This window comes from Mustela nivalis (genome assembly GCF_964662115.1).
Source record: "Mustela nivalis genome assembly, chromosome: 16".
Classification (NCBI taxonomy): domain Eukaryota; kingdom Metazoa; phylum Chordata; class Mammalia; order Carnivora; family Mustelidae; genus Mustela; species Mustela nivalis.
The window spans coordinates 5,364,787-5,391,886 of NC_139035.1; the positions used below are offsets into that span (position 1 = coordinate 5,364,787).

The 27,100-nt window shown below is 48.1% G+C and overlaps 2 protein-coding genes across 7 annotated transcripts in view; one reads left to right on the plus strand and one right to left on the minus strand.

Moving 5' to 3' along the window:
* The window catches only part of STYXL2 (serine/threonine/tyrosine interacting like 2), a 78,358-nt gene that overhangs the window by 41,245 nt on the left and 10,013 nt on the right, over positions 1-27,100 (minus strand). Inside the window, exons 2-5 of one of the 5 annotated variants that reach the window (XM_082702653.1) lie at positions 21,053-21,157; positions 8,248-8,391; positions 6,472-6,600; positions 1,204-1,329 (exon numbers count right to left, since the gene is read on the minus strand). In XM_082702653.1, coding sequence (XP_082558779.1) covers positions 1,204-1,313 — 110 coding nt within the window. In that variant the 5' untranslated portion in view covers positions 1,314-1,329; positions 6,472-6,600; positions 8,248-8,391; positions 21,053-21,157. The other 4 variants (XM_082702652.1, XM_082702651.1, XM_082702655.1 and 1 more) reach the window with 4 other exon arrangements.
* GPA33 (glycoprotein A33) overlaps positions 5,740-27,100 on the plus strand; it is a 44,175-nt gene continuing 22,814 nt past the window's right edge. The window contains exons 1-3 of one of the 2 annotated variants that reach the window (XM_082702786.1): positions 5,740-5,843; positions 18,573-18,727; positions 26,570-26,786. In XM_082702786.1, the coding sequence (XP_082558912.1) occupies positions 5,801-5,843; positions 18,573-18,727; positions 26,570-26,786 (415 nt within the window). In that variant the 5' untranslated portion in view covers positions 5,740-5,800. The remainder of the gene's footprint in view (positions 5,844-18,572; positions 18,728-26,569; positions 26,787-27,100) is intronic. The other variant, XM_082702787.1, reaches the window with a different exon arrangement.

Genomic DNA, 27,100 nt, shown 5'->3' on the forward strand with positions numbered 1-27,100 from the left:
ACCTACCTTAATCACACACAAAATTATCTCTGCCTTGTCTGGTAGTGTAGAGAAGGGGGTTTATTTTCAAAACTCTATCCTGATAGGCTTTCTAAGTGGGAACATAACGCTGAACTTTAAAGGAAAAGTCCCCAACATTTGGACAAAGGGTCCTGGCCCATAAGTGATGAATCTCATTCCAATGGGGAAGGTTTTCAAGCTCTGAGAAGCAGGAGCCAGCAAGATCCCAGAACTGTAGAAAAGTGAAGTCAAGCAGAATCATAGATAGTTTGAGGTAAAGTTATCATGAGATATCTTAGTTGGGTATTTCCTTCCTTTTTTTTTTTTTTTTTTTTTTTGATAAGGAGACACACGCTCAAGAATGGAAGGACTTCTTCCTGTAAGTTTGGTGACAGAACTAAGATTAGAAGCCAGGTCCTCTACTATGATTTATGGCAGAAGAAAATAAACAGGCACACACACACACACACACACACACACACACACACACGATTGCTTTCGCAGGCAAGAAAACGTTTGTGTGATGTCTCATGATTTTGCTAAAAAGGTTATGTAAATTTTCCTATTTACCCCATGATAGATCCTCAATAATTTTATGTAAAAGAAAATTTTAAACTACTTGACATAAACTAAAAGGACTCTCCCGGAAGACGTACCGTGTTGATCTACTCCTGCATACTTAGCCACTAACCCTGAGAAGTGCACATATCCCAGTTTGAAAGACATGGCTTGATCGTCTCAGCACTAGGGCTGGTCTTACGGCCCCTTCCTGTCCTGATGCCTGGTCTTACCGGCTGTGGTCTAACATTCTCCTAGTCAGCCTCAGTCCTCATGGGTCACACATCACTGCCCAGGTGGGCTCGTCAGGTGCCTACTCCTTCTTCGAGGTTCAGGTCCAGCATCACCGCCTCCAGGAAGCCTCCTAAGACCCATCCAGATCCAAGTGTTCCTTTCCCTGGCCCACTGTGCACTAGCCCTGAGGCACACTAATTCCAGCACTTACCATGCCACGTCAAAATGTAGTCCATTTGCTTATTTGCCTCTTCCAGAAAGTATGACACATAGAAAGTACTCCATGATATTTGTGAAATGAGTGAACTTAAAGTGGTGGCTGTAGGCTTCCCCAGGGCCCACATCTTCTCAGGCCCCCCAGCCCACTCCTGCTGGGGCTGCAGGGTAGCAGCACAGCAGGTGCACACTTACTGGCTGGGGGAGGGGCTCCGGAGGTACTGGGCCTGCACGGCCCGCACATCGGCTTCATCCTCTTCGCTTGGGACTACCTGCTCCTCCTCTGGGTCCCCACTGGTCGCCATGACAGCCTGCCGGTCCCTGTAAGTTCAGCATGACCAACATGATTAGGGAATCGGCTTCTGGAGGTTTTGTGGGTGGGGAGGGGTATATCAGTGATATCAGGGGGAAGGTCACCACGTGCTACGACTCTGGTGGGGACAGGACCCACACGGGGAAAACCCGCCTGATTTGGCCTAGCTACCGTCAACCCGGACACCAAGACCCACACACATCCAGCTGAGTCACAACATTTAAGAAAGAACGAAGTGTCTCCTTCCTCAGATTCCAGCCAGGAAGCAGTGAGGGGAACAGGGTCCTGGGTTTGCTTTCATATAGTTAACGCACCTGGAAAGCGGTGAGTTCCCTAGACCAGAAAGTTCTTTCTATCGAAACTCCTGGCTGTGCCCACACATGCACACGTGGGTACGCGTGTATAAGCACACACCCCGCCTGTGCACTCGTATACACCTTTGCCTATCCTGGGGGAGGTGCCACTGGCCTTCCTCAGTGTCTCTAACCAAGGCCACTGGAGTCATTGCCTTTAGCTCAGGAGCCATCCCACAGCGTTTTAAGGAACACGAAATCCCTCAGGAGCTGCTCCCCCACATGGCTGGGCTCTCACCCTCGGCCGCAGAACTGCTGCCCCTCTGCTTGGAAGCCTTGGGCTCACAGGACAAAACAAAGGGAAAAGCACACTCACCACAGGTTTGCCTCTATCTCTACAGCCAGTCACCCAGGGCTGAGGGACCCAGACAAAATGGCCAGCAGTTCTGACCACCAAGAAGGACCAACCTCTCTCCTCTCTCCCGTGCTTCTTCTCTGAGGGGCAGGACAGCTGTTAACAGGAAATCTTAGCTCCCTTCTAAATTTAGCCTCTGGCCCCACAGCCTGGCAGATCTCTAGGAGGAAGGAATGCAGTCTCAGGACCCAGGCCCGACAGCAGGCCCCACTTAACCCTTTCCCTCCTGGCTGATTCTCTGGGCACTGGACACTGACACCGAGGAGCAAAGTTAGGAGAAGGTCACCCTTCACTGATGGAGAAGCCTGAAGAAAAAGATTTATTCGGGGTCTCTCTCATCATACCCTCTTGCCTGGGGCTACCTATTCAAAGTCTTTCCAGAACATGGCCTAACACCAAAAATTCAGAGGAATGAAACTGTATCTAAGCCATGTCAATCTAGTGGGTGCTGGGAAAAAATACCTAATATAGAGAATGGGGAGGGGCCTTGGATGGATGCCGGGAGAGCACCATGGTGCTACTACCTTAGTAGTCGTATGTTCAAGGTAGAATGTGACCAGGGTTACATTTCTCTGAGCAGCAATGACCTGGGATAGTGAAGTGGGCAGTTGTGCTCACCCTCCACAGTCCCTTCCCCATACCTGCACTCATGGTGATGGCCAAGCGGCTAGCCTGGGTGGTATAAAACACTCCATGGGCTTCAGGGCACCTGGGTGGCTGTTGGTTAACCATTTAACTCTTGATTTGGGTTCAGGTCATGATGTCAGATTTGTGAGACTGAGCCCCACAGTGGGTTCCATGTTAGGCATGGAGCCTACTTAAGATTCTCTCTCTCACTCTCCCTCTGCCCCTTCCCCCCCACCATGCTCCTTCTCTCAAAAAAAAAAAAAAAATCCACAAGCTTCATAAACTTCAAATGAGCTCATAACCCACTATTCCACTTTGCCACCTCTTACTATCACCATGTCCGAAGCAAACCAAACCCCAATCGTCCAGCCCCTCATCCCACACATTCTGTAGTTACACCTGCATCCATCAGTCCGTCCACCCATTCATCTACCCATTCACAGATACCCTCCACGCGTCAGGCACTATACTTGACCCAAGTTAGTAAGACACATAATTATATGCTCAACGTGATCCTTCTTCCTAGCTAGGTGGAACAATGCCCTGCACAGAGTATCATCAAAAACTGGCTGAATAAATGAATGAGCTCACAGTTTATTAGGAGGAATGAGACACAGGTTAAAAATAACTCAAGCATAAGGTAGAATGTGGTTAAGCAGCCCAAGAGGATCCAGAGTGCTGTGTGAGTTCAAAGAAGGGACGAGTCCTTCTGACTAAAGAAGTCAGGAAAAGCTTCATAGAAAAAGTAATATTACATGCACTGGCCTTTAAAAGACAAGCTGGATTATAACAGCAGATGTGATGCAGAGAGAGTAGCATGGACAAAGTTTGGGGATGTCAGTGGTTAGAACTGAGAAGAAAGCAAACAGGTTTTGTGGCAGAAACTTGGCAGGGCTGGAGTTGGGGGGGGTCCTTTGGAAAGAGTCGCCAAGAAACACATCCCTGAGGAGGCACAAGGCAGCACCATAGACCAGTCATCGAACCTCCATCCCAGGGGTCAAAGTAGGGACTTGGCAATTGACTGCCGAAGAATGACCACAACTGAGAATACGGGGGTTCATTTCACGCCTACATACTTCAAGAAAAAGATGAAAGGTGGTTTGAGAGAGAGAAGTGAAATGAGGTGGGGCAAGGGCCAGGGCAGGACTGAAGAGCTGCATCAGTCGGGGTAAATGCTCAAGATGACTGGACACCAGCACAGAGCACGAGAAGTGGTAGGGAAGCAGGGGAGGAAAAGAGGGAGGCCCAACACACCTAAGAGAGGCAGCAGGTAAAAAGAGGGGACCACCCAGGGGGAGGACATGGCCTCTGTCTTCCATATACCCTCAGTTACCTGCAGAACGTGACATCAGGCTGCTGAAATGGCAGACTAGAAATCATTAAACCACTTACTAGCTGTGTGATATTTGAGAACTCATTTCACTTCTCTGAGACTCAGATCCCTGTTTCTAAAATAGAGACCCATAACTATCCAACCTCAAGTAGGGCCCCTCCCCCTGCCTCAATCTCATTTCCAATCTGGAACATGGTACAAAGCACTGTCACCCTTTAAATAGAGTGACCAACCATTTCCACTTTGCTTGGGACTAAGAGATTCCAGGGAAAAGGAACTTTCTGTTTTAAAACCAGGACAGTTCTGGGGGAGAAAAGTCCCTTTAATAAATGGTGCTAGGAAAACTGGACAGCTACACGCAGAAGAATGAAAGTGGACCACTTTCTTACACCACACACAAAAATAAACTCAAATGGATAAACTCAAAATGGATTAAGGATTTAAGTGTGAGACATGTAACCATGAGACTCCTAGAAGAAAGCACAGGCAGTAATTTCTTTAGCATCAGACATCGCAATATCTTTCTAGATATGTCTCCTAAGGCAAGGGAAACAAAAGCAAAAATAAACTATTGGGACTACAACAAAATAAAAAGCTTTTGCACAGCAAAAAACAAAACAAAACAAAAAAACCATCAACGAACGAAAAGGCAACTTACTGATTGCGAGAAGTTATTTTCAAAGGATATATCTTATAAGGGGTTAATATCCAAAATATAAAAAGTTCTTATATAACTCAACATCAAAGGAAAAAAAAAGACCTGATTAAAAAATGCACAGAGAACCTGAATATCATTTTCCCAAAGAAGACATCCAGACAGCCAAAAGACATGAAATGCTCAACATCACTCGTCATCAGAGAAACGCAAGTTGAAACCACAGTGAGCTATCATCTTGCACCTGCCAGCATGGCTAAAAAAGAAAAAAAAAAAGGTAAAAGTGTTGGTGAGGATGTGGAGAAAAAGGAGCCCTCCTGCATTGTTGTGGCAGCCACTGGGGAAAACAATATGGAGGCTCCCCAAAAAATAAAAAATGGAAATACCATATGATTCAGTAATTCCATTACTGAATATACACCCAAAGAAAATGAAAACACTCATCGGAAAAGACAGATGCACCCCTATATTTATTGCACCGTTACTTAGAGACAGATGCACCCCTATATTTATTGCACCATTACTTAGAGTAGCCAAGCAAACTGAGGCAAATTGGTCAGATTATTTCTAGAATTGTCTTCTTTATTTACTTGTGTGGTCTCTATCTCCCCGACCAAGTTATCAACTCCCCGAGAGACTTCCTGTCTTCTTTATGCCCCGGTCTGTAGCATGGGGTGGGGTGGGGGTTGTAGAAAAGCAAGGGAAGTGGAAGAATTCTGCTTTGGAGGGTTTCAACAATTGTGGGCAACATCCTTTTTTTATTGGCTTTGGAAACCTGCCTCTGAGATCACTCCCTTTTTATGATGAGATGGTAATTTCCTATCTGTTATAGAAGCCCACACCTTGGTGAGAAGCCTAGGACTTTGTACACCTGCTAGGTGGGGAGAAGGTGGGTGGGGGCAGGTGAAGATGGGGAAGGCTCCTCTTCCGCATGAGGCCTCTGGTGGAGTAGGGGCAGCGGGAGTCCAGTCCCGTAGGGGAACTCACCTGCTAGACCTGCCGAGCAGTGCGGTGGGGGGAGCCAGGCTGGGCAAAGGTAAACAGGAAAAGAGAAACCACAGGGACAGAGGGCTGGGCCAGGTCAGAGGCTGCTGTGCCTTTAACTAGTCAGCCCAGCCCTCCCAGGCTGGGCTTGGGGCACAGAGGAAGCAAGACCATGGTGGGGAAATTGCAGCCTGTGCTATGGACACTCTGTGCAGGTAAGTAGACCCCTATCATGTCCAGCGCCCAGAGGGTGAGGGGGTGGGGTAAGACAAGGGGACTGATGGGGCGCCTGGGTGGCTCAGTGGGTTAAGCCTCTGCCTTCGGCTCAGGTCATGATCTCAGTGTCCTGGGATCGAGCCCCGCATCAGGATCTCTGCTCAACGGGGAGCCTGCTTCCCCCTCTCTCTCTGCCTGCCTCTCTGCCTACTTGTAATCTCTGTCTGTTAAATAAATAAATAAAATCTTAAAAAAAAAAAAAAGAGAAGGGGACTGAGTGCTGGCAGTCTCCCAGTGTCCCCCCAGGGATGGTGGCCAGTGACATGGCCACATTCCCACTGGGCAGAATTACAGGTTCGGCTTTGCAGACCAGTCCCTGCACCACTGCCAGCAGAATGGTTTGTATATGCATATTAATCAATAAAATTCCGGCCCATTTCCGGAAGGAATAATTCATAAATTCTCAAGACCGTAATTTCTGATCACAAGATCTGACACCAGATCTGACAACAGGTTTGCTACCTGGGATTTTAACCATTGCCTTAAAACTAGAGAAAAAGGCAATGGTAGAGCTGATAACTTCTTTATCACATGTAGGGAAACCAAGGCAGAGACACTGCAACTTACTCTCATTCCCAGAGCAAGAGAAGACTCCAGTCCTTCAAAAACTGAACTAGAAAGGCCCCTTTCCAAAGGTCAAAGCTCTTCAGCCCTTCTGATGCTCTGGTCATTGAAAACTGGGAAGATGGGGAAGCCCTACAAAATAGAAATCAGGCATTTGGTGCTCTAATAATAAGTTAAATCTAAGTCAGGTGCTCTAATAGTTAAATCCAAATCAGGTGCTATGAAATAGCAAAGTCATCGCGGGGGACCCGGGAGTGTTGTCGGGTTAAGACGCGCGCTGCTATTAAGGCTACTGGGTGTAGGGAAGACTGGAATGGAGAATGGAAGTAGAGAGACCGGGGAGGGGATTTAAGGAGTCTATTTAATTCAGTGTATTTGGCTAAGCTAGCAAATCCCATCAACCTGCAATTTAGGAACTGCTGAAGGCTTCAGGGATCTGGTAAGAATGAGGAGGAGGAAAGAGCTTTACCAGGAAAGTTAGGAGCCCCAAGGCCTGGGAAATAGGGGCAAGGAGGCTCTGATTCAGAGCTTGCTTTTCAGCTCCGACAGCAAGCCCCAGGACCAGGTAGCCTGTCTCCCCAGTAGGCTCCACTCCTCCCACCCTCAAAACCTACCTTTGATTCATTAGGTGGAGGTGCTGGGGAAGGGCTGGGCTGAGTCTTAGAGGTGGACCTGGAAAAGATCCATCAGCTCAGAGACCCAAATGACTGCGGGTAGAGATGCCGTCATGTGAACCTTTTTACTGAGCACCTAGTTTGTGCAGGTGTTTCAGGAGTGAGGACTGTGAAAGGACTGTAGCCCGAGGGCACGGCTCTCTGCCATCAGACCCAGGCAGTAAGGACACTTCGAGTCCCCGGGGAAGGGAGGCCCAAAGGAAACTGCCATCCTCCCGGGACCTGGCCAGGGACACTCTGATCCTTTCCTTCCCAGCGGGAAGTCTTACAGGAGACGCCTCCCTCCGCCCCCCACCCAGTATACATCCTTGTATTTGCAGTTTGGCTGCAATCAGTGCACTTTTGGCCTGGGGAAAAAGGCTAAAACAAAATGCTCCCCCAGCTTAGAATGAAAAGCGGCCTTAACTCTGAATTGCCTGGAGCAGTACATTTTCCCTCAACCTTTGAGAAGGCAAGTGACCCAGGGGTGAACTCCTTCAGGGGAACCAGTTCTTGGGCCTGTGTTCAGACTCAAGTGTGTTTTCTGCCCCCATCCCATTCCCTCCACCCTCCCAGGCTGCCCGGTCCAGACTCCTGTGCCCACCACCATCGCCTCCACACCTTATGCTACGGTGAAGGGGCTGGAACAGTGGGACAGGGGGAGCCTGGGTTGGTGGCAACGTCAGTGGCTAGCTCAGGGAACATGGACAATTTCCCAAATGCAAGTATCTGGGGACCAAACACCCACTGCCCCGTGCAAGTGAACAATGACGATGTTCAAAGGTCAAACCTAGGGCGCCTGGGTGGCTCAGTGGTTAAGCCGCTTCCTTTGGCTCAGGTCATGATCTCAGGGTCCTGGGATCGAGTCCCGCATCGGGCTCTCTGCTCAGCAGGGAGCCTGCTTCCTCCTCTCTCTCTGCCTGCCTCTCTGCCTACTTGTGATTTTGGTCTGTCAAATAAATAAATAAATAAAATCTTTAATTAAAAAAAAAAAAAAGTCAAACCTAAGAGCGACTGGGTGGCCCTTCCCACCCCGTCTCAAGAGAGCACACAAAGAGAGGAGCAGGGAGATGAGGGAGGGCTTCCTGGAGGAGGTGGAGCTTGAGCTGGGTTCCAGAGGACCTACCGGCCTTTGTCCTTCTTCCTTTCTCCATCTGAACCTGCACAGTAACAACCTAGATTTTGCTGATGTCCCAGGCAGAGCGACACCTCGCTGATGAGTCACTAGGCCCCAGGACTCTACAGACTTTGGGAAGGCAGATGATATCACCTATGGAAGAGACTCCAACAAAAGGCAGTACATTAGAAAAATCTAAAAACAATATTGAACCCAACTGAGAATCAGCCTAACAATTCTAAACACTGTCAGTGACACAAACACAACAAAGCCCACCCTCATGGGACTAGAGGAAACCTTTCTGAAGGTTAAATTAGAAGAACTGAGGAAGGCACTGCTCTACACAGAGAAATAAAGGAATCCAACATCCCAAAATATACTAGATGAGAAAATACATTTTTTTTCTCTCCTATCTGAAGACATTCCATAAACCCATGGATGCTTGATCCATGGGTTGGGGGGAGGCTTTTCTGGGGTCTAGGTGTCCAAAATCCCGAACTGAGGTGTTCCGCAGGTGATTCTGACCGGCGGGCTACGTCTGAAGTTAGACACTAAAACTTGAAGGAAAGTAGGTGAAATCAACCACCACCTCTGCGGTGGGTCCTCTGAGCGTGACCCGATTCAGTTTTGCGCCATCTGGCGGCTTCCCTGAGTTACTGTCCAGCGCCCGATTTGGTGACTCAACTCAGGGACCCAAGTGCGAGCATTCTCACACTTCCGTGTGTACAGAAGTCACCTGGGGATCTTATTACAATGCAGACTGATTCAGGAGGACAGGGCCTGAGAGTCTGCATGTCTGACAAGCTCCCAAGTGAGGCTGATGCTGATTTAGGGACTGCTGTTCAAGAAACAAGGCTCCAGGGAGGAACTGGTTTGTGGGCACAGGTGAGAGCTTCACCTTGCCTTTGTCCCCAAGTGCCATCCCCAGGCTTCCAGGAACCCAGCCAACCTGCTTACTGTGATGTTGGTCCCTGGGAGGCCTGCGGGAGAGGGTGCCTCGCTCAGCCTGTGCTTGTGCTCCTGGCCGCACTTGATCCTGCCAGTCCCCACCTCCCTCCCTCTCTCCTTCCTGAAACTCTTCTGTCTGGCTCCTTGGACACACCTTCTCCAGGTTCTCCTCCTCCTCTGCCCACTAGGAAGTGTCAGAGGTCCTCACACCAAGACTCACTTCTGTTTTCACTCTGGATCCACATCCACAATCACATCTTTAGGTGATACCCATTTCCAACTGACTCACAGTTTCTGTCTTCAAACCCAACCTTCCTCCTGAGCTACGCACCCACAAATCCAACAGTCCAGCCCACAGGACCTCTCAGCTTTTTCTTCTTTTAAAAAATTTTTATTTATCTGTCAGAGAGAGAGACAGATAGAGACAGGCAGAAGCAGACTGCTGTGAGCAAAGAGTCTGACATGGGACTCAATCCCAGGACCCTGGGACCATGACCTGAGTCAAAGGCAGATGCTTAACCCACTGAACCATCCAGGCTTCCCATGACCTCTTAACTTCAATGTCTCAGAAGCACTGCAAACTCAAAAGCTGAAAAGCAAACTCATAATCTTTTCCCCCTACCTGGGCTTTTCCAGTCGTCTCTGCATCACAATCAACTCCCATCCATCCCCAAATGAAAGCCAGAAACCTAGCGGTCATCTGTTACAGTGTTTCTTTCTTTCTTTTTTTTTTTTTAAGATTTTAAAAAATTTATTTATTTGACAGGTAGAGATCTCAAGCAGGCAGAAAGGTAGGCAGAGAGAGAGGAAGGAAAGCAGGCTCCTTGCTGAGCAGAGAGCCTGATGCAGGATCCCAGGACCCTGGGATCATGACCTGAGCCAAAGGCAGAGGCTTTAACCCACTGAGCCACCCAGGCACCCCTGTTATAGTGTTTCTACTGCTATGTAAGAAACTACCCTGAAACTGAAAATGAGAAAGCAATTTATTTCTCTCACAAATCTGCAATCTGTATGGGGCTTGGGAGGGACAGTGTGTCCTTGCTCCGGGCAGCATTGTCTGGGGTGACTTGCCTGGGGTTGGAAGCCCCACTTCCAACCGGCTCCTCTCTTTGTGGGCCTCTCCACGGGGAAGTTTGGGCATCTTCACGGCACGGCAGCTGGTTTCTAAGAGCAAACATCTAAAGACAGAAACTCGAAGCTGCCAGTTCCGTAAAGTCTAGGCCCAGATACTGACCCAGTATCACTTGTACCATGTCTACTGGTCAGGAAGTCACAGAACCCAGACTCAAGGAAAGGGACATGAACTTCACTTCTTGATGAGAGGAGTTTCAAAGTATTCAGGGGCCATATTTTAGGATCCCCATGTCACCTGATACTTCTCCCTCAGCTACACATACGTCACTGGGTCCTGACAGTTTTATCTCTTACGTCTTTTAAATCTGTTCACTTTCCTCTTTCTCTGAGGCCGAGCTGACGTGTCCGCTTCTCCTGAGCTGTTTCCATAGCCTCTAACTGGCCTTGTGCTCTGCCCCTTCTATCTGTTCTCCACACTGGAGCCAGACGATCTTTAAAATAAAACTGTGGCCACGTCACCCCCCTGCTTAATGCTCTTCGGTGATTTGCCATTAGCACTCGAACGAAGACTCAAATCATAAGGACAGGTTCTCCTCAATTATACTAAAGTTCTATAAACCACTGAAGTGTTCCCCAAGCCCCAGTATTCCAGCACCCTGACTGATCCCCCATACCTTGGACAGTATAAAAATTCCGGTCAGATCACATATTTACTCCTTGGTTTGGAAAAATATTGTCAGCACCTCTATCTGTTGTATCCACGCCTTCCTCTTCTCCAGTCTGATCTTCCAAGGCCACAGTCCCTTCCCTCCACTAACGCCCAGGTCACCTGCAGCCCACGGATTTCTTCCTAATAGGAATTGAGAGTCTCAACCACTTCTCTGGCATCTGTTATGTCGCCATTTAACCTTTCACCTGCCCTGGGGCCTAGTTTTCCTAAACAACCTGGGGACAAGAACTACTGCTGCATAGTTTCCTTTTCTTCTTTTCTTTCTCTCTCTCTCTTTCTTTCAAGTATGGCAGTGACAGAACAAAGGCCCACAACATGTCTTTGATTTCCGCAGCCAGGTTATAACTTCCCGGTCCTCATTCCTCTCCGACTCTCCCCGCGCTCTCTCCTCAGCCCTGAGACTCCCTGTCGTCTGACTCGGGTGTCCTCCCTACTAAGCAGCCTCAGGTTCCCCGGGCTGACCCGTGAGCTTCGACACCGCCCGCGAAACAAAACGACATCTCCGTCCCTGGTGATACAGGCGCTTCTGCCTGCTTAGCTGCTCTTCTCCACCCATGAAACCGAAATTACCCTTCGAGGCGGACAACTACACAAACAAGGCTTCTTCCCAGCCAGCAGTCCACCTCTCACGCACCTTCCTCGTCGCCTCCTTGCGCCCATTTCCAGATGATCCTTCCTTTCCCCAGAGGGCCGCCGTGGAGCGCAAGGCAGGCAGAGTGAGGCCCGGCCCGCAGGGACGCTGCGGCCTTGCTGGGGGCCAGATGCCGATGGGCCCGAGGACAGGGGGCGCCTGAGGAGTGGGAAGGGCCGGAGACGGGGACCTGTGCGGCACTAGGCCTAGCTGCTAGCACCACCACCCCCTTCCCTCAGGCCAGAGCCCACCTGCCCTCGACCCCCAACATCAGGGGCCGGAAGTGAATTTGCTTTTTCCTATCGGTGGGTTCTCCAGTTTTCTCCCGACATACTTATACAAAGAAAAACTGCCTTTCAAACTAATATGTACCTTTTTTTTTTTCTTTTTTTACACGCCACCCTCCCCCTTTGAGTCTTCACTCATCTGATACAAGAAAAAACCGCCATGTCTAGAACTGTTTCAAAGAAACCATCAATGCAGATGGCAGGAAAACACACACCCACAACCCAAATTGTCCTCATGGCCAGTTAGACTTGGGCCCATCCCACACTTCCGGCCACACAGGCAGCGGGGCAATTCCAGAACTGCACTGCAGGACAGCCTTGGCGGGGAGGCGGCAGCCGCACTGAGACCGGGCAGGTAGCGGAACTGTCCTGAACCGCCGTGAGGAAATGGGCGCACTCTCTGTGCTTTGCACCTATGTTTATTTGGAGTCTTAGTGGGGACGCTAAAGGATAGCATACAGGGACATACACACCCCAAACCACCCCCTTGGTGCTATCACTACAGACTGGCTTCTTTTACTTTCTGGAATGTTCCCCACCATCTCCACGACCTGACCTGTGCAGAGTGCTCTTCTCTCTCCACCCACCTCTTCTCTTTTCACATGGGTCACTTCTGCCCATCCCCCACTGTCAGGTCACCTAGCCTTGCCTTAGGACAAGCGCTCCCCATCCTCAAATCTTTGGTTATGTCCCGTCATCAAATGCGTAACTCTTGTTTCCATGGTGGTTTTACATTTTTCTCTGGGATTCTTCATCCCAGTGGGACTCAGCCGGAAGACTGAATGCTATGAGAGCAGGGACTGTGTCTGTCTCTGCTTGTCATTTTGCCCTCAGAGTCTAGCGCAGTGCCTGCCACGTGGGCGCCCAGCAGCCATTTGCTTTCTGGGTGTGAATGAATGAGAACCTACCCTTTTGAACCTCACGAGGCAGCAAGCTGGTTTGCTTCTAGTGTCTCCTAGCCTGCCTTTCTGCCTTTCCCTCTTTCTCCAGGCAATTTCAGCTTCTCTCCAAGGCACGACTTCCTAATCTCCTATGCTTCTACCAAAAATTACCCATTCTGAGTCCCTTTCTAGGGTTTGATGGATAAGAGGGACTAATTAGGGGAAACAGGTTTGTCCTGCTCAGGAAAGAGAGTCACTCCCACCCAGATAGCACTTGCATTTTAGTACCAGTCCCGTGGGGGTTTGAGTACTGAGGCGGTTGGTGGAAGATAATGTGACTTGAAGGTTAGTAAAGAGAGTGGCCCCTCAAACGACTCCGTGTTGGCAATGCTCGGGTTTTATCCCTGTCTCCTGAGCTTGTCCCTGCTCCCAGATCACCCTGTCCCTGGAGCAGCCCTCTCTGACCGGAGCACCCACTGTCACCCTTGAAACTGGCCTCCTTCCTGAGGTGCTTTTCTCCCCTCTGCCACCCAGGGACCTCTGGGCTGCTTCCTCCTTTTCTGCCTTGGGGACTCTGGGATGCTATAAACACCTGGCATGGACAGCACGCCGTGACAGACAGATGCTGCCACTCAGGAACTTCTCTCTCTGCGCACGTGGAAACAGGTCACACATGCTGCGAGCATACCTGGTCTTCCGCTGACCTCAGCCCTCCCCCCACTCTCCCTTTCTCACCCAGGCCTGAGTCTTGCTCCTTCTGGCTTCTCTTCTCTTTTCAGTGTCTTCTTTCCTAGGAGCTCTTTCCCTATAATCTACAAGCCTGCCTAAGTCCCCGCATCCTCCAACCCAGAGGAGAGTAAAGAAACTTTTTCAAGGCCCCCTCTTCTCATTTCCACTTTTTCCTTTCCCTGTGCGAGGTGAGCACTCCCTGTCTCTACTTCCTCAATTACCGCTTCATTTATCAGTCTGTAACATGGCTTTGTGGTTATAAGAGCAATGCATGTTTACTCTAGAACATTTGAGAAATAAAAAATATACAAACAAGAAATCCATGCTCCCAGAAGATAAAAAGAATTTATCCATGCTCCCAGAATCCAGAGGTCACTGTTATTAATATTGTATTTTGGTATATTTGGTATATTTGCTTCTAGAATTTGCTATTTGTGATTAGGTGGAAGTGGGATACTGTTGTGTAACTAACAGTTTTGCATCCTGCTTTACTTTCTTACACATACAAGTTCAATGTTGTGAACTGACTCCCTTGGGTGCAATTATCAAGTCCCACCTCCTTGATAAATCTTTCTCTTACAATCCTTCCCCTGGGTGGTGACACAGCCCCTCCCCTCTCTTCCTCCTCCTACCTGTTACTTCCTTAACCCTCGCACTTAACACTGAATTAGGTAGGCTCCATTAGGCTGCGGACCAACGGTGACCTCCAACCGAGTGGGGAGTGTGCCCCAGGCCACTGAATCCACAAGGTCCTATTAGAGCCCTCTGGAAACCTTGAGGTGAGAACTGGCAAAGAGAGGACACAAGAAAAACGCGGGACCCAGACCCTGCTAGAAGGAGCATACTGTCTGCTGAGAGGAGGAGGCCTGCTTGCACCAAGCCACGGCAACGTGACCGTTTGTGGTGGCAAAGTTCCACTGGAAGCAGCTCTGAAAAGCTTCCAAACCTTGAAGCTGGGCCAGGCTGGTCCCCGTGGTTTCTGGAAGGGAGGCTCATGAGCATGTCTCTGATCACTTTCCCGGTGCCTTGCTAGGAGGGGCCCAGCACTAGGACCTTAGGAACAATTCACTGAATTGATTGGAATTTACATATTGGAATAAACATCCCTGTAGAACTGAGTTCTAACCACCCAGGCCTCCACAGTCAGTCTGTGTGAACTGCCCCTCCCCAGCCAGGGGCCCAAGACTTTCTCAGCCAGAGCCCAGCAGGCAGGGACCCCTCTCGCCTCCGCACTTCCTCCCCGAGAATGTGGTTTCTCTGAGCAAATGGAATTGCCTAAGTGCCCGCATTACTGCCAGTCTCCCCAGGGTTCCCATAATGTGCTATGTAGGCCTCAAGCAACAACGCCATCAAGCACTTCATTATCCTCCTTGGATGTATTACTTTCTGGTTAGGTCTCTAGAGATGTTTTATTATCTTCTTAAACCTTCATTATTTACAAGCAGTAATCAAGGCTTCAGGCTGGGTCCCCCACATCACACACCCTTTTAGGGAAATTAAATGACTTCTCTTATTTCCTTGGGGGGGCATCTTGCCCCCTCTCCGGGGGCTCTTCTGACCCTTTATTTGATTTTTGGGGGGTGGGCATTTTCTAGCAATCTGTAAGATAGTTCTTCAACAAGTTTCTCTGGTGGTGAGTCCTTCCCATCTTTTAAGCTTAAATTCTGTCACTCATGTATTTGCTGTCCAAGAGCCCTCCCTTGAGCATCTCCAATGTTAGGCCCTTTGTTGAGTCCTGGGGACATGGAGGTGAAGAAAACAGAGTCGTAGAGGAGAAAAATGAGACAACAGAGAGCGCAGGTGCGGGTCTTGCTTGCGGGTTGGGCTAGAGGTTGTCCTCGCTAAAATGCGAAGTCATCCAATCCTCACAACAATATTGTTTGGTTGTATCCTCATTTTCGAGCTGAGAAAACCAAGGCACAGAAAAGTTAATTAAGGTGGCCAAGGTCACACAGTTAGAAAAAGTAAGAATGAGGATGCCAGCCCAGGCAGCTTGGCCCCTGCCTTTGTGGTCTTGGCCACACTGGTATGTCGTGTGATAAAGTTGCATGAGACTGAAGTCCTAGGAGGCAGATACAGTGAGTAATATGCACGGAGACTGCTTGCGAGAGTCTGGGCATCTCCTCTGGGACAGTGACTGTGCACTAAACTTCTTCCTCAGCGAAGTGCTGTGGTGCCCGCAGATCCTGATTTCTTCCTGGAGGTGAAAAACACTCACTCTCCCAGTTCGTCTGTCCTTAGGGAGGTTAACACAACCCTGGACTATTCGTTTGTAACCCCTTGCAGGGAATTAGCTGAGCATCAGATGGAGACTCTTCTTCAATGGGAGAAGGGCTCAGCCTTGAGAAGAAGAGCAGGGGAATGAGGGTGAGAAAGGATCCTTCTGGAACACGAGGCACACACCTTTCAGGTGGCAGCAGGATGAGAGAGCTGCAGCTGTTCGGGGCAGGGTGGGCTCTGAACCACTACAAAGGAGATACCCAATGTAGTCCCACACAAGGAAGTGGAAAGGGAGGTAGTTGGAAGGTTCTAGAAGTGAACTTCTCTACTTCCTACTTGTCTAACCATAGATTAGATGTCCCATCTGGTACTTTGTCACACCCACTGAGTAGGGAGACAAAGATCCCACAGAAGAAAAAAACAAGGGCCACCGTATCAAAAACATTAAAAAAAAAAAAATATATATATATATATATATATATTTAAAAGGAACAAATCTCCCTTGACCCCACAAAACTCCTCCAACCCCCGTGTCCCTTTGGCAAAGGCTGCCCTCTTCTCCTCATCCCAGTTGCTCTTCCCAGGCTCCATCATCTCCACTCTGTGGAATCTGCTCGTGCCAAGGTCCCTCACCCCCTCCATGTTACAACATCCAGTGGTCATCTCTCAGTTCCCAGTTCCCTGAACCAATAGGTTGGCAGCACTGGAGTAGGTGACCCCCTTTGCTTTCATGAAACACTTTTCCTGCTCGGCCTCTGGCATCCACTTTTTCTGGGCTCTCTTCCCAGCGCTCTGGCCAGCTCTCCTTCTCCCTTGCTGGTTTCTTCTCAGTTTCTCCACCACCAAGCACTGGAGTGCCCCCATGGCTCCCTCCCAGAGGTCTTCCCCGTCTTTGTGCACTTCTCTGTCTCGCTCCCATCCTCTGGCCTTCAACGACCTCTCCAGGGAGCTATTGTCTCCTCAACATCTCTACTGGGTGTCTAATAAGCATCTCAAACTTCACATGTCCCACAGACAAACTCATGATCTTCCCTCTGAAACCTGCCCCCCTCAGACTTCATCATCTCCATAAATGACAATTCCATCCTTCCAGTTGTTTCGGTCAAATCCTGTATCTACCCTTGACTCCTCTTTCCTCTAATATGTCAGGTCTAATCTGCAGTCAAATCTCGTCGGCTCTACTTTGTACATACATTCCGATTTGGAGCACTCTTCCACCGCCACTACCCTGACCTGTACCCACGCCACCAAGAGCACGCACCTGTACAACTGGAATAACCTCGTGGCAGCTCATCCTGCTCCCAGTCTGCTCCCCAGTCTCCTCACTTCCTTTCACCTCACTTCAGATGAGCCTTTAAAAATGTATGTCAAGGGACGCCTGGGTGGCTCAGTTGGTTGAGCAGCTGCCTTCGGCTCAGGTCATGATCCCAGCGTCCTGGGATCGAGTCCCACATCGGGCTCCTTGCTCCGCAGGGAGTCTGCTTCTCCCTCTGACTCTGCCTTCCACTCTGTCTGCCTGTGCTCACTTTCGCTCGCGCTCTCTCTCTGACAAATAAATAAAATCTTAAAAAAAAAAAATGTATGTCAAGTATATCCCCTCAGCTTAAATTCCTCCAAGGGCTTCCCGCCTCTTCCAAAGAAAAATATAAAGTCCTAAATACGGGCTACAAGGCCCAACGTGACCTGAGATTTCTCTACCTCTCTGCCTCATCTCTCCTCCTCCCTCCCCTCCTACCACATGGCTTCCTTGCTGTTCCTTCTCTTGGACCACACCTACTCCTGCCTCGAAAGTTCTCCTGAGAGGTAACCACGTGGCTTTCTGCTTCAATCATCTGTTGCTACAAACCAGATCACTCCAAACCTTAATGTCTTAAAACAACGCCAATATACATTTTCTCACGAATCTTCACTCTGGGCGGGCTCTGCAGAGATAGTGCACCCCTGCTTTCCCAGAAAACTGAGCGAGCCCATCCGCATGCTGAGAGTGGATGCGCGTTCTCCCAGGGGACCTCAGCTGAAGCTCTGTCCCAGATGCCCACGCGTAGTCTTTCTTTCCATGTGGCTGCCTCACTTTCTCAAAGAAAGTTCCTGGGTTCTCAGAGGGAGCATCTCTGGAGGACCAAGCAAAGCTTCTGGCCTCTTACAAGTTAGTATGAGAAGCCATAGGTGTCACTCACACTGCTGTCCCAGTCCTACTCAGATTCAAGAGGAGGGGACACAGATGGAGGAGAGTCACCATCATGTGGAAAGATGAACAGACATGATGGGAGATACTGGTGGGGCCATACTGTTTTTCTCACCTTTTCCTGATAAACTTATGTAGAATGAGCTCACCAGGGAATACCCTCTCTCTCTTTACCTTGCTTTAAGCTTATTTCTAAAACTCCTTACCACATTTAAATGCTCCATAAAAACTTGTTAAGTGAATGACTAAATCATCACCACAACAAAAAAAGATGGCAAGGAATATTTATCAAGAACTTTCTATGTGACAGAGACTAAAAGAAGTATTTACACATAGTATCTCATTAAGTTCTCCCAGCAACTCTGGGAAGTATTTGTGTTCCTATTCTATGGACAAGAGAAGTTCACACAGCTGGGAAGAGGTGAAGCTGAGGTACAAAGCTGGGCTTTAGCTACCACACGATGCATTTAATTGTTTCCACCTCGGTCTTGGAGAACAGCGGGTGTGTCATGGCCAAGATCACAGTTGCCGTGTGTCTAGCTGTGGCTGCTAGAGCAGAATGTCACTGGGCATTCCCTCAGAGGTCCTAAGGGCAAGGAGTGGCTATGCTATGCCATTTACTTCTTCCCACTCCCTACTTTCTTTCCAGTCTCGGTGGCTGTCCGTGCCATCTCTGTGGAAACGCCCCAGGAGATTGTTCGGGCTGCCCGGGGAAAGAGCGTTACCCTTCCATGCACCTACCGCACTTCTGTCTCCAAACGAAATGGATTTATCCAATGGGACAAACTTCTAAGGACTCACTCGGTAAGGATCCTTAAAAAGTTGAGGGTATCGTGGAAATAAATCTTACCTGACCATGACCTCTTAGAGGACAAGCACTACAAGTCTTTGAATAAATGCTAGAATAGACATTAGCAGCCAGGGGCGCCTGGGTGGCTCAGTCGTTAAGCATCTGGCTTTGGCTCAGGTCATGGTTTCAGGGTCCTGGGACTGAGCCCAGGCATTAGGCTCCCTACTCAGTGGGGAGCCTGCTTCTCCCTCTCCCACTCCCCCTGCTCTTGTTCCCTCTCTTGCTGTCTCTCTCTCTGTCAAACAAATAAACAAAATCTTTAAAAAACAGAAACAAACATAAACATTAGCACCCAAGCTGGACTGGGTGAGCAGAGAGTAGTGAGTGTTAGACTCAGCAAGGGGCCTAAAATGCCACCTTTATTTTGAAAAAGTGACCTTCCCTAAAATATCCTTCTGCCGGTCAGTCTCGAGTTACCTAAATTGTATCATTTGAGACAGTCATTCCTTTTGATTAGCATAGAGCTCTCCTCGAGGCCAGATTTTATTTTCTAGCGTTTTGGGGTGTTTAAAAATTTCCTGTTTAGGTCCTTTTGGGGAATATAGAAGACTTTTTTTTTTCTTTTAATTTGAAATGGGTAATACAGTCTCATGGTTCCAAAATGAAAACATCATCAAAAGCAAACATTGGGAAGTTTCATTCCCATCTTTGCCTCTATTTACTCTGATCCTTCTACTCCTCCCCATTTCCACCAACTCCCCCATCCCCGCCATACACTACCCACCTGCAGGCAAGGCTGGTTTTCACCGGTACTGGTTGTTTGGGACCAGTCTCTATTCTGATTGGTTGTTAGATCTGCTGCAATTATTACGTATTTTGAATATAACTCTTGGCTAAGAGAACCAATTTATTTTCCTGTGTATCCTTTCATTGATTCTTTACGCAAATTCAAGAAAATGTTAATGTGTTTTGTGTGTATGTGTGTGTGTTTCTATTTCCCCCTTTTTTACACAAAAGATAGCATATTCTAGGCACTGTTTTGCCTTCTTCACTTAACACAGCTGCTGAAGAGCTTTCTGTACCAGTTAGTAGAGAGCTCCCTCCTTCTTTCAGAGCTTTGTAGGAGTCCGTGGTGAGGAGACACTGTTAATATTTAACCAGCCCCATAATGACAGGCTCTTGGTATTCCCAGTCTTCCAATGACCAGGAATAACCATTTACATATGTCATTTTGTGTGTGGACAGGTATAACACTAGAATTGACCCCAGAAAGGGTCAATGCTCTTAAAATTTCACAGAGACTACAAAACTACCTCCATAGGGAAGCGTTACAGCTCCCCTGAGCAGAGCCTGAATTCTCATTTGTGTGCAAGAGTGTGTCTAAGTAACACACGCATCCGACTAACGATTAAGCAATAACACTTACACACAGTGAAAGTAGGTCTACCCCATTCTCTGAACTCCCAGTCTCCTCTTCCCCTCACCAAAGGGAACCACTTTTACGAGCTCTGGGGTGGCCTTCAATGCATGCTGTATGCATACATAAACATACATATGTATGTACCTACACATACATGAATAGGCATGTTTACATAGACCACACACATACTGTTCTGCACTTGGCTTTTCTTCTCATAATACAGGTCATGAAGCTCTTTCCATATGTCAGTACATTTATATATCTCTCATTTTTTTACCCTTGATCTCAGCCAAAAGGCCTAGAAGCAACCTGTCTCATTTTTTAAACACTTACATGAAGCATTCCATTTTATGAATGTCCCGTATGTACCAATGATGGACATTTGGTTTGTTACCTGGATTTTGCTGCTACGAATAATCCTGCAATAATTATCTCGATGTGAGGGTCTATGGGCATGTATAGCACACACAGATAGCATAAGCATGTATTTGAAGTAGATGCGTGTAGGGTAAGTTATTAAACATAGAACTTCTGAGTCACAGGGTATGTGAATTTAAAGTTTTGATAAACGAGATCAACTTGCTCTCGTGAGAGGTCATGCCAATCTGCACGTTCACCAACAATACGAGGGCACCTACTTGTCCAACACTCAGTACTCTGAAACTGTTTGATCTTTGCCATTTTGGTAAGTGAAAAAAGTCTCTCATTTTAAAAATCACATTCGCATTTCTCTAATGATAAGAAATGGAACATCTATGCTTACGTTGGAGTGAGCTCTACATTTATCTTATTTATTTTCTGGGGTGTGAGGAGGAAGAACACATTCAAAATTTACTCTCCAATGGACAGCTGGCATCAGCAGGTAAAACTACCAGAGTTTCTCCATAGATCATATATTCACGAGGCATTATTTGCTTACCAGTGAGAAAGGCTCTGGTGTGTTCTCTGTAACAATATCCACTTCACAGTGTAAGCAAGAGCTAGTATTGTGCTCCACTTACAATTCCAGGAGGAAAGGCACCACCTGTCCAAAAAAATTTCAGATCCTAAAGTCAGGTACAATAACACAGACAAACTTTTGATAACAGTATTTGTCTACTTTTCCACACAGAAGGAGACTGACTTCTCCACCCAGAAATTAGGTTCTTTTGTTCTCCTTCCTTTGTTAAACCATTAGAACAATGTTTCATCATTTGCTTAATATTACATATACAAAAAGGGAAAGTTAAAAAAAAAATCACAAGGATATCTCGCCTGTTTCCACCACACAGCAATTTAGGTTTAAGTGTCAGAACACTACAGCTGTTGAAAAATAGGAAAATAGGAGACTTTGGCTACAAAACTGAAAATTAAATGAGGTAGATAAATTAGAGCTTTCACACCCCTGACTTGCCTGTTTCAACTTCATAACCTTTACAAAATACTCAAGAACAATCTTCATGATTACTTGACATAAGCTGCACCAAGGATGTCTTTGTACAAATTAGGATGTGAACCTAGGGGTGCCTGGTCTGCTGAGGGTCCAACTCTTGGTTTTGGCTCAGGTCATGATCTCAGGGTCATGAGATTGAGGGAGCCACTAGTCGGGCTCCACACCCAGGGTGGGGGGTAGGGTTGGCGTTGGGGGGCAGTCTGCTTGAGATTCTCTCTCCCTCTGTCCCTCCCCCTCACTGGTGTGCCATCTCTCTCTCTCTCTGTCTCAAATAAATAAATCTTTCAAAAAATTAGTATGTGAACCTATAAGAAACATGCCCTTCCATGAGTCTTTTCAAGAATAAAAACCCAGTTGGGGAGGGTATGCGCTAAGGTGAGTGCTGTGAATTGTGTGAACCTGGCGATTCACAGACCTGTACCCCTTGGGATAAAAATATATTATATGCTTATAAAAAATTAAAAAATAAAAAAAATTTTAAAAATTTAAAAAAAGAATAAAAACCCAGCTCTTCCATTGAGTAGGCCCTGGTGAGCTAACTTAAGTCACCCAAGTGTTCCCACTCCAGTCCCTTCCCGTCCTGGTGGTTTGGGAAGGAGGCACCTGGAAAGCAGGGGGAGTATGCTGGCACTCTTGGGGCTCCAGTTGAATGGTTTTTAAATAGGCAGCACCACACACTGAGGGCATCCTACTTAAGGTACCATGGTTGAAGGAATTTTGTAATTCTACAAACTTAGGTTTTTTTTTTCCCCTGTTTTTTAAACATACATCCAGAAAAAAAGAAAGGACGGGTTTCAGGGTTGGTGGGGGTCATACAAAACAGGTCCCGAAACAGATGCCAGATCTTGTTCCTGCACCTGCACACAGTCATCGGGGAAGTATATGTTACCCCTGCTCCCCCGTTAAGCTAACAGTTATCTTTCTCATGGTGGTTCAGTAAGCTCCACAGTGAGGTCTACTTTTAAAAGGCAAACATGGGGGTACCTCCTGGGTGGCTTAGTCAGTTAAGCGCCAGACAATCTATTCATCTATCCTATCTTATCTATTAATTTATTTTATGATGTGATGTTAGTCACCATACAGTACATCATTAGTTTTTGAGTAGTGTTCCATTATTCATTGTGTATAACACCCAGTGCTTAACACCCATCACCCTGTGACCCCATTCCCCCTGCTCCCTCCCTTCTGTAACCCTGTTTGTTTCCCACAGTCCAGAGGCTCACCTGGTTTGTCTCCCTCTCTGATTTCTTCCCATTCAGGTTTCCATCCCTTCCCCTGTGGTGCTCTGTGCTATTCCTGATGTTTCACATCTGAGTGAAACCATAGGATAATTGTCTTTCTCTGCTTGACTGATTTTACTCAGCATAATCCCTCCAGTTCCAATCATGTTGATGCAAATGGTGGGTGTTCATCCTTTCTGATGGCTGAGTAATATTCCATTGTGTATATGAACCACATCTTCTTTATCCATTCATCTGTTGAAAGGCATCTCGGCTCCGTCATAGTTTGGCTATTGTGGCCATTGCTGCTATGAACATTGGGGTACAGATGGCCCTTCTTTTCACTACATCCTTATCTTTGGGGTAAATACCCAGTAGTACAACTACCGGGTTATAGGGTAGCTCTATTTTTAACTTCTTGGGGACCCTCCACACTGTTTCCAAAGTGGCTGCACCAACTGGCATTCCCACCAGCAGTGTAAGAGGATGCCCCTTCTCCACTATCTCCAACACCTGTCATTTCCTGCCTTGTCAATTTCGGCCGTTCCGGCTGGTGGGAGGCGGCCTCTCAATGTCAGCAACACCTCTTGGTCTTGGCTCCAGTATTGATCACAGGGTCTTGAGTGCAGGCACATTGGGGTCCATGCTGGGTATGCAGCTACTTAATAAAATTTTTTTAAATGCAAACGTGCCTGCCAGAGGTAAGCATTAGGTCCCTGGAATACCCAGAGTGAAAGCCTTTACCTTTTTCCCTGACAGGAAAGAAGGGGTGACCCGGGACACCCAAGGCCTGGAGTAGCAGGACCCATGGGAAAAGAGAGTAAATCCGACCTGATCCTCCCTCTGTTGCCCCATCCGAGGACTGATGGGCCATGGGCACAGGTCCTTTCTACTTCCAGAATCTCAGGGTAAAACCCAGAGAGGGAAGCTGCTGCCCTCAGCCCGAAGAAGCTGAAGGAGGTCTCTTTCACCATCACATGTATTCAGCCAACTAGAGACGGTCTCAACAGACACTTCTCTGAGTGCTCAGATAAACACTAAAGTTCTTCTCTTGAGCGAAGGATCCCTCACTTCCAAAAGGAGTGGAGGCAATCCCCTTGAGAGTAAGCAAGGGAGCAGGGAAAGGGATTAAATCTGTGTCCTCACGGAGATTATTGTGACAGGTCCAGGCAAGGGGGCGGCGGTGGGAGATCCAGGGAGGAAGCCTTGGGATAGCTGTGATTAGGAGAACAGTTGGGGCACGAAGGGTCCAGGCAGAGCCAACCCGTCAGAAAAGAGCTGAGCTGGGAAAGATCCAGATTCACAGACTGGCCCACAGCTCAAGACACTTCCTCCTCTCCCGCCCCAACGCTCCTCCCCTTCAGGAGAGCTAGTTACCTGCCCCTCCCAGGGCGGCTGCAGTTCCTGCCCTACACAAGAGAACCTGCTCTCCATTAACCAACTCGTGTTTCCTGGCACAGGCTGTGTTGGTCCAGAAACAAGGGCACCTTGTCTTGATTTGCCCAGAGGGCCTGTGCAGCCCTGCCACCATGTCTCCACACCCCCCTCTCTACCCATGCATGCTCTGCCTTCCGCCTCTACCAATCCCCTGCCTTCACCAGCAACTTCTCTTTTGCTAATTCAATGTACTCATTCAGGCTTCATCTTGTTTCATCTCTCGTTAGCGTTTCCCACTATCGACCATTTGGAATCTTCCCATCTTGGAATCTTCCTCCCTTGGCTTTTTGGGCAGTCACATCTTGGGTTTTCTTCTGCTCTATCTGACTTCTCCCCAACCTTTCAAAATGAAGTAACCTGGGGATTTGGCATACGGCACTCATTTACCTGGGATGGCTTTCTCTAGCCCACGGCTCAGTTAACATCTAAGTCCCTGACTCCCCAACCATCATCCCCGGGTGCACTCAGCTGCCCCGGCCAGCTCCTACCGAACTCTACAGCTGTGCCATCGACACTTCAGGCACATCACGTAGAAAACAGAATGCATCATTTTTTTCTTATAACATTCTCTTTCTAGGTGTTTCTTCTCTTGGAAATGACTTCACCAAACACCCGAATATTCAGGCCAAAGACCCTCCCCCTTGAGATCTGCAACTCCCTGACTCCCAGTCCCATTGGTCTACCCTGTTCACACTCCCCCAGATTCACTTCATCCTTCCCGTCTGCATTGCCACAGCCCGATCTGAAGACCCACAATTTTTCGTTTGAATTGCTGAACTCATTTCTTAACTGCCTTTCCTTCTCCTCCTAATTCATTTCCCACCCTGTGTTGAGAGTTAACTTCCTAAAAGACATGGCTCTCTAGTGCTTTCAGGATAAGATGTCACTGATTCAGTCCCATATACACGATGCCTGCAGTCTGGTAATCCAGAATCGCCAGGGTCCAGGCTCTAAAGCCAGAATGCTTGGTTCGAATCCCTCCCCGGCACTGGGTTAACCACTTGGGAGAGGTACTTAACCTCTTGCCTTGGTTTCCTCATGTAAAATGGGTAAAATCGTGATATTTCCTTGGTTTCCTCATGTAAAATGGGTAAAATCGTGATATTTCCTTCATGGGGGTAAAATCATAATATCTGGGATGTTGCAAGGATTAAACAAGATAATACATACAGAGTGCTTGGAATAGTAGCCAGCACATAGCACACACTCAATAAACAGCAGCTACCATCTTTGCTGCTACCTTCTTGTACTCATCTCCACCTACCCTTCCCTCATATACTCTCTTCCATTCATAATGAACACACTGGGGTAGACCCATAGCTTCCCACTCCGAGGTCTTTTTTCACTGTTCTCCCTTTGCCTAGAATGCCAAACACATCCATCCGTCCTCCAGCGTGCACCGCCCCAACCCCCTAGCCCTTTGCCTGGCCAGTTTGTCCTTCAGGATCCGAGGCACTATCTCCTGGGAACTCTTCCAGAAAGCCTTCCCAAACTATCTAGTTTAGATGTAATGCCTCTCTTCTGAGGTCCCACAGTTACTCAAAGGCTGTCATAACATTTATTCTTTGAGGGCAGAAATCACGACCTCCTCATCTTGGAACATCATGGTCAGTAGCAATGATGTCTTGCACTTACTTTCTGCCGTGGTATGCAGTGCCCTCACTGTTTCGTATATATACTTTAACCCTCACTAAAATCATATAAAATAGGTGTTATTGTTTTGATCTCCATTTTGTAGAAAAGGAAACAGAGTCACCTTTTGCTCGAGGTCCTCTAACTAGGAAGTGGCAGGACTGGGATTTGTACTGAGGTAGTTTGGCTAGGAAGGAGTGATCTTAGCCACACTAAGATCGCACAAGATTGCACAATGAGTGAATAAATTGATCCCAAAGGCAAGAGTCAAGTAAATAAAGTGGGCTTGGAAGCCAACGGTGCCTGCCAACGCAATATGGTGGTGCATAATAGATGCTCATGAAATACTTCGTTGTCTGAACAAGTGAGAAGAGTTTGAAATCAAAAACAATTTGAAATCTCTTGGGTAAGAGAGAAGCCAGAGGTTACTAAGGGTCAAAGTGCGGGGAGCTGAGAAAAAGCCCCTTTATCCCCATGTGCTTCTGTGATACGAATTGCCTACCTGTCCTGGCCTTTCAATATTTTCATTAAAAGTACAGATATATTATAAGAGGAATCCACAAATGGGCACTATGTGTTAAAGCTGTTTGTTCTGAGGGGTCGACGAGTTAGCCCTCTGGGCCTGGCAACCTGTGGACAGGGTTACTCAGCACAGGCTGCAAGCACCATGCCAAGACTTGGGGTAAGACCAAGTGATGTTTCTCCTCCCTCCTAGGAAAGTGTGCTCATCTGGGAATTTTCGAGGAAAGGCTACATCTACGGTGACCGCTATATGAACCGTGCCAACATCTCGAGCGGAGCCGAACACTCGGACGCCTCCCTCACCATCAGCCAGCTTACCATGGATGACAACGGCACGTACGAGTGCTCGGTCTCCCTGATCGAAGACCTGGCGGGAACCTCTAGGTCACGCGTCAGGCTCTTGGTCCTGGGTGAGTGTCTCCGTCTCCTTCCTGGGGTGGCAGGGAGGCGGGGCAGGAAGAGGTGCTGGGAGAAGTCGTGCCTTCGTGGTAAGGGCAAGCCAGAGACAGCCCTACCTGACCAGGAGCTCAGGCATCCCCTCACGCCATCTGCCTGCCAGGGGCTGCTCCTCCCTTCGTAATGGAAGACTATTCTGAGTTGCCCGCCCATGGCAGGCAGTTCCCAGGGCAGTGGAGTGGCCCTGGGGCTCCTCCCCATATCTCAGCTCCCTTCCTTTTCATGGCAAACTTGTTAGGGAGAAGAAAAAGGGAAATCATAGATCCTA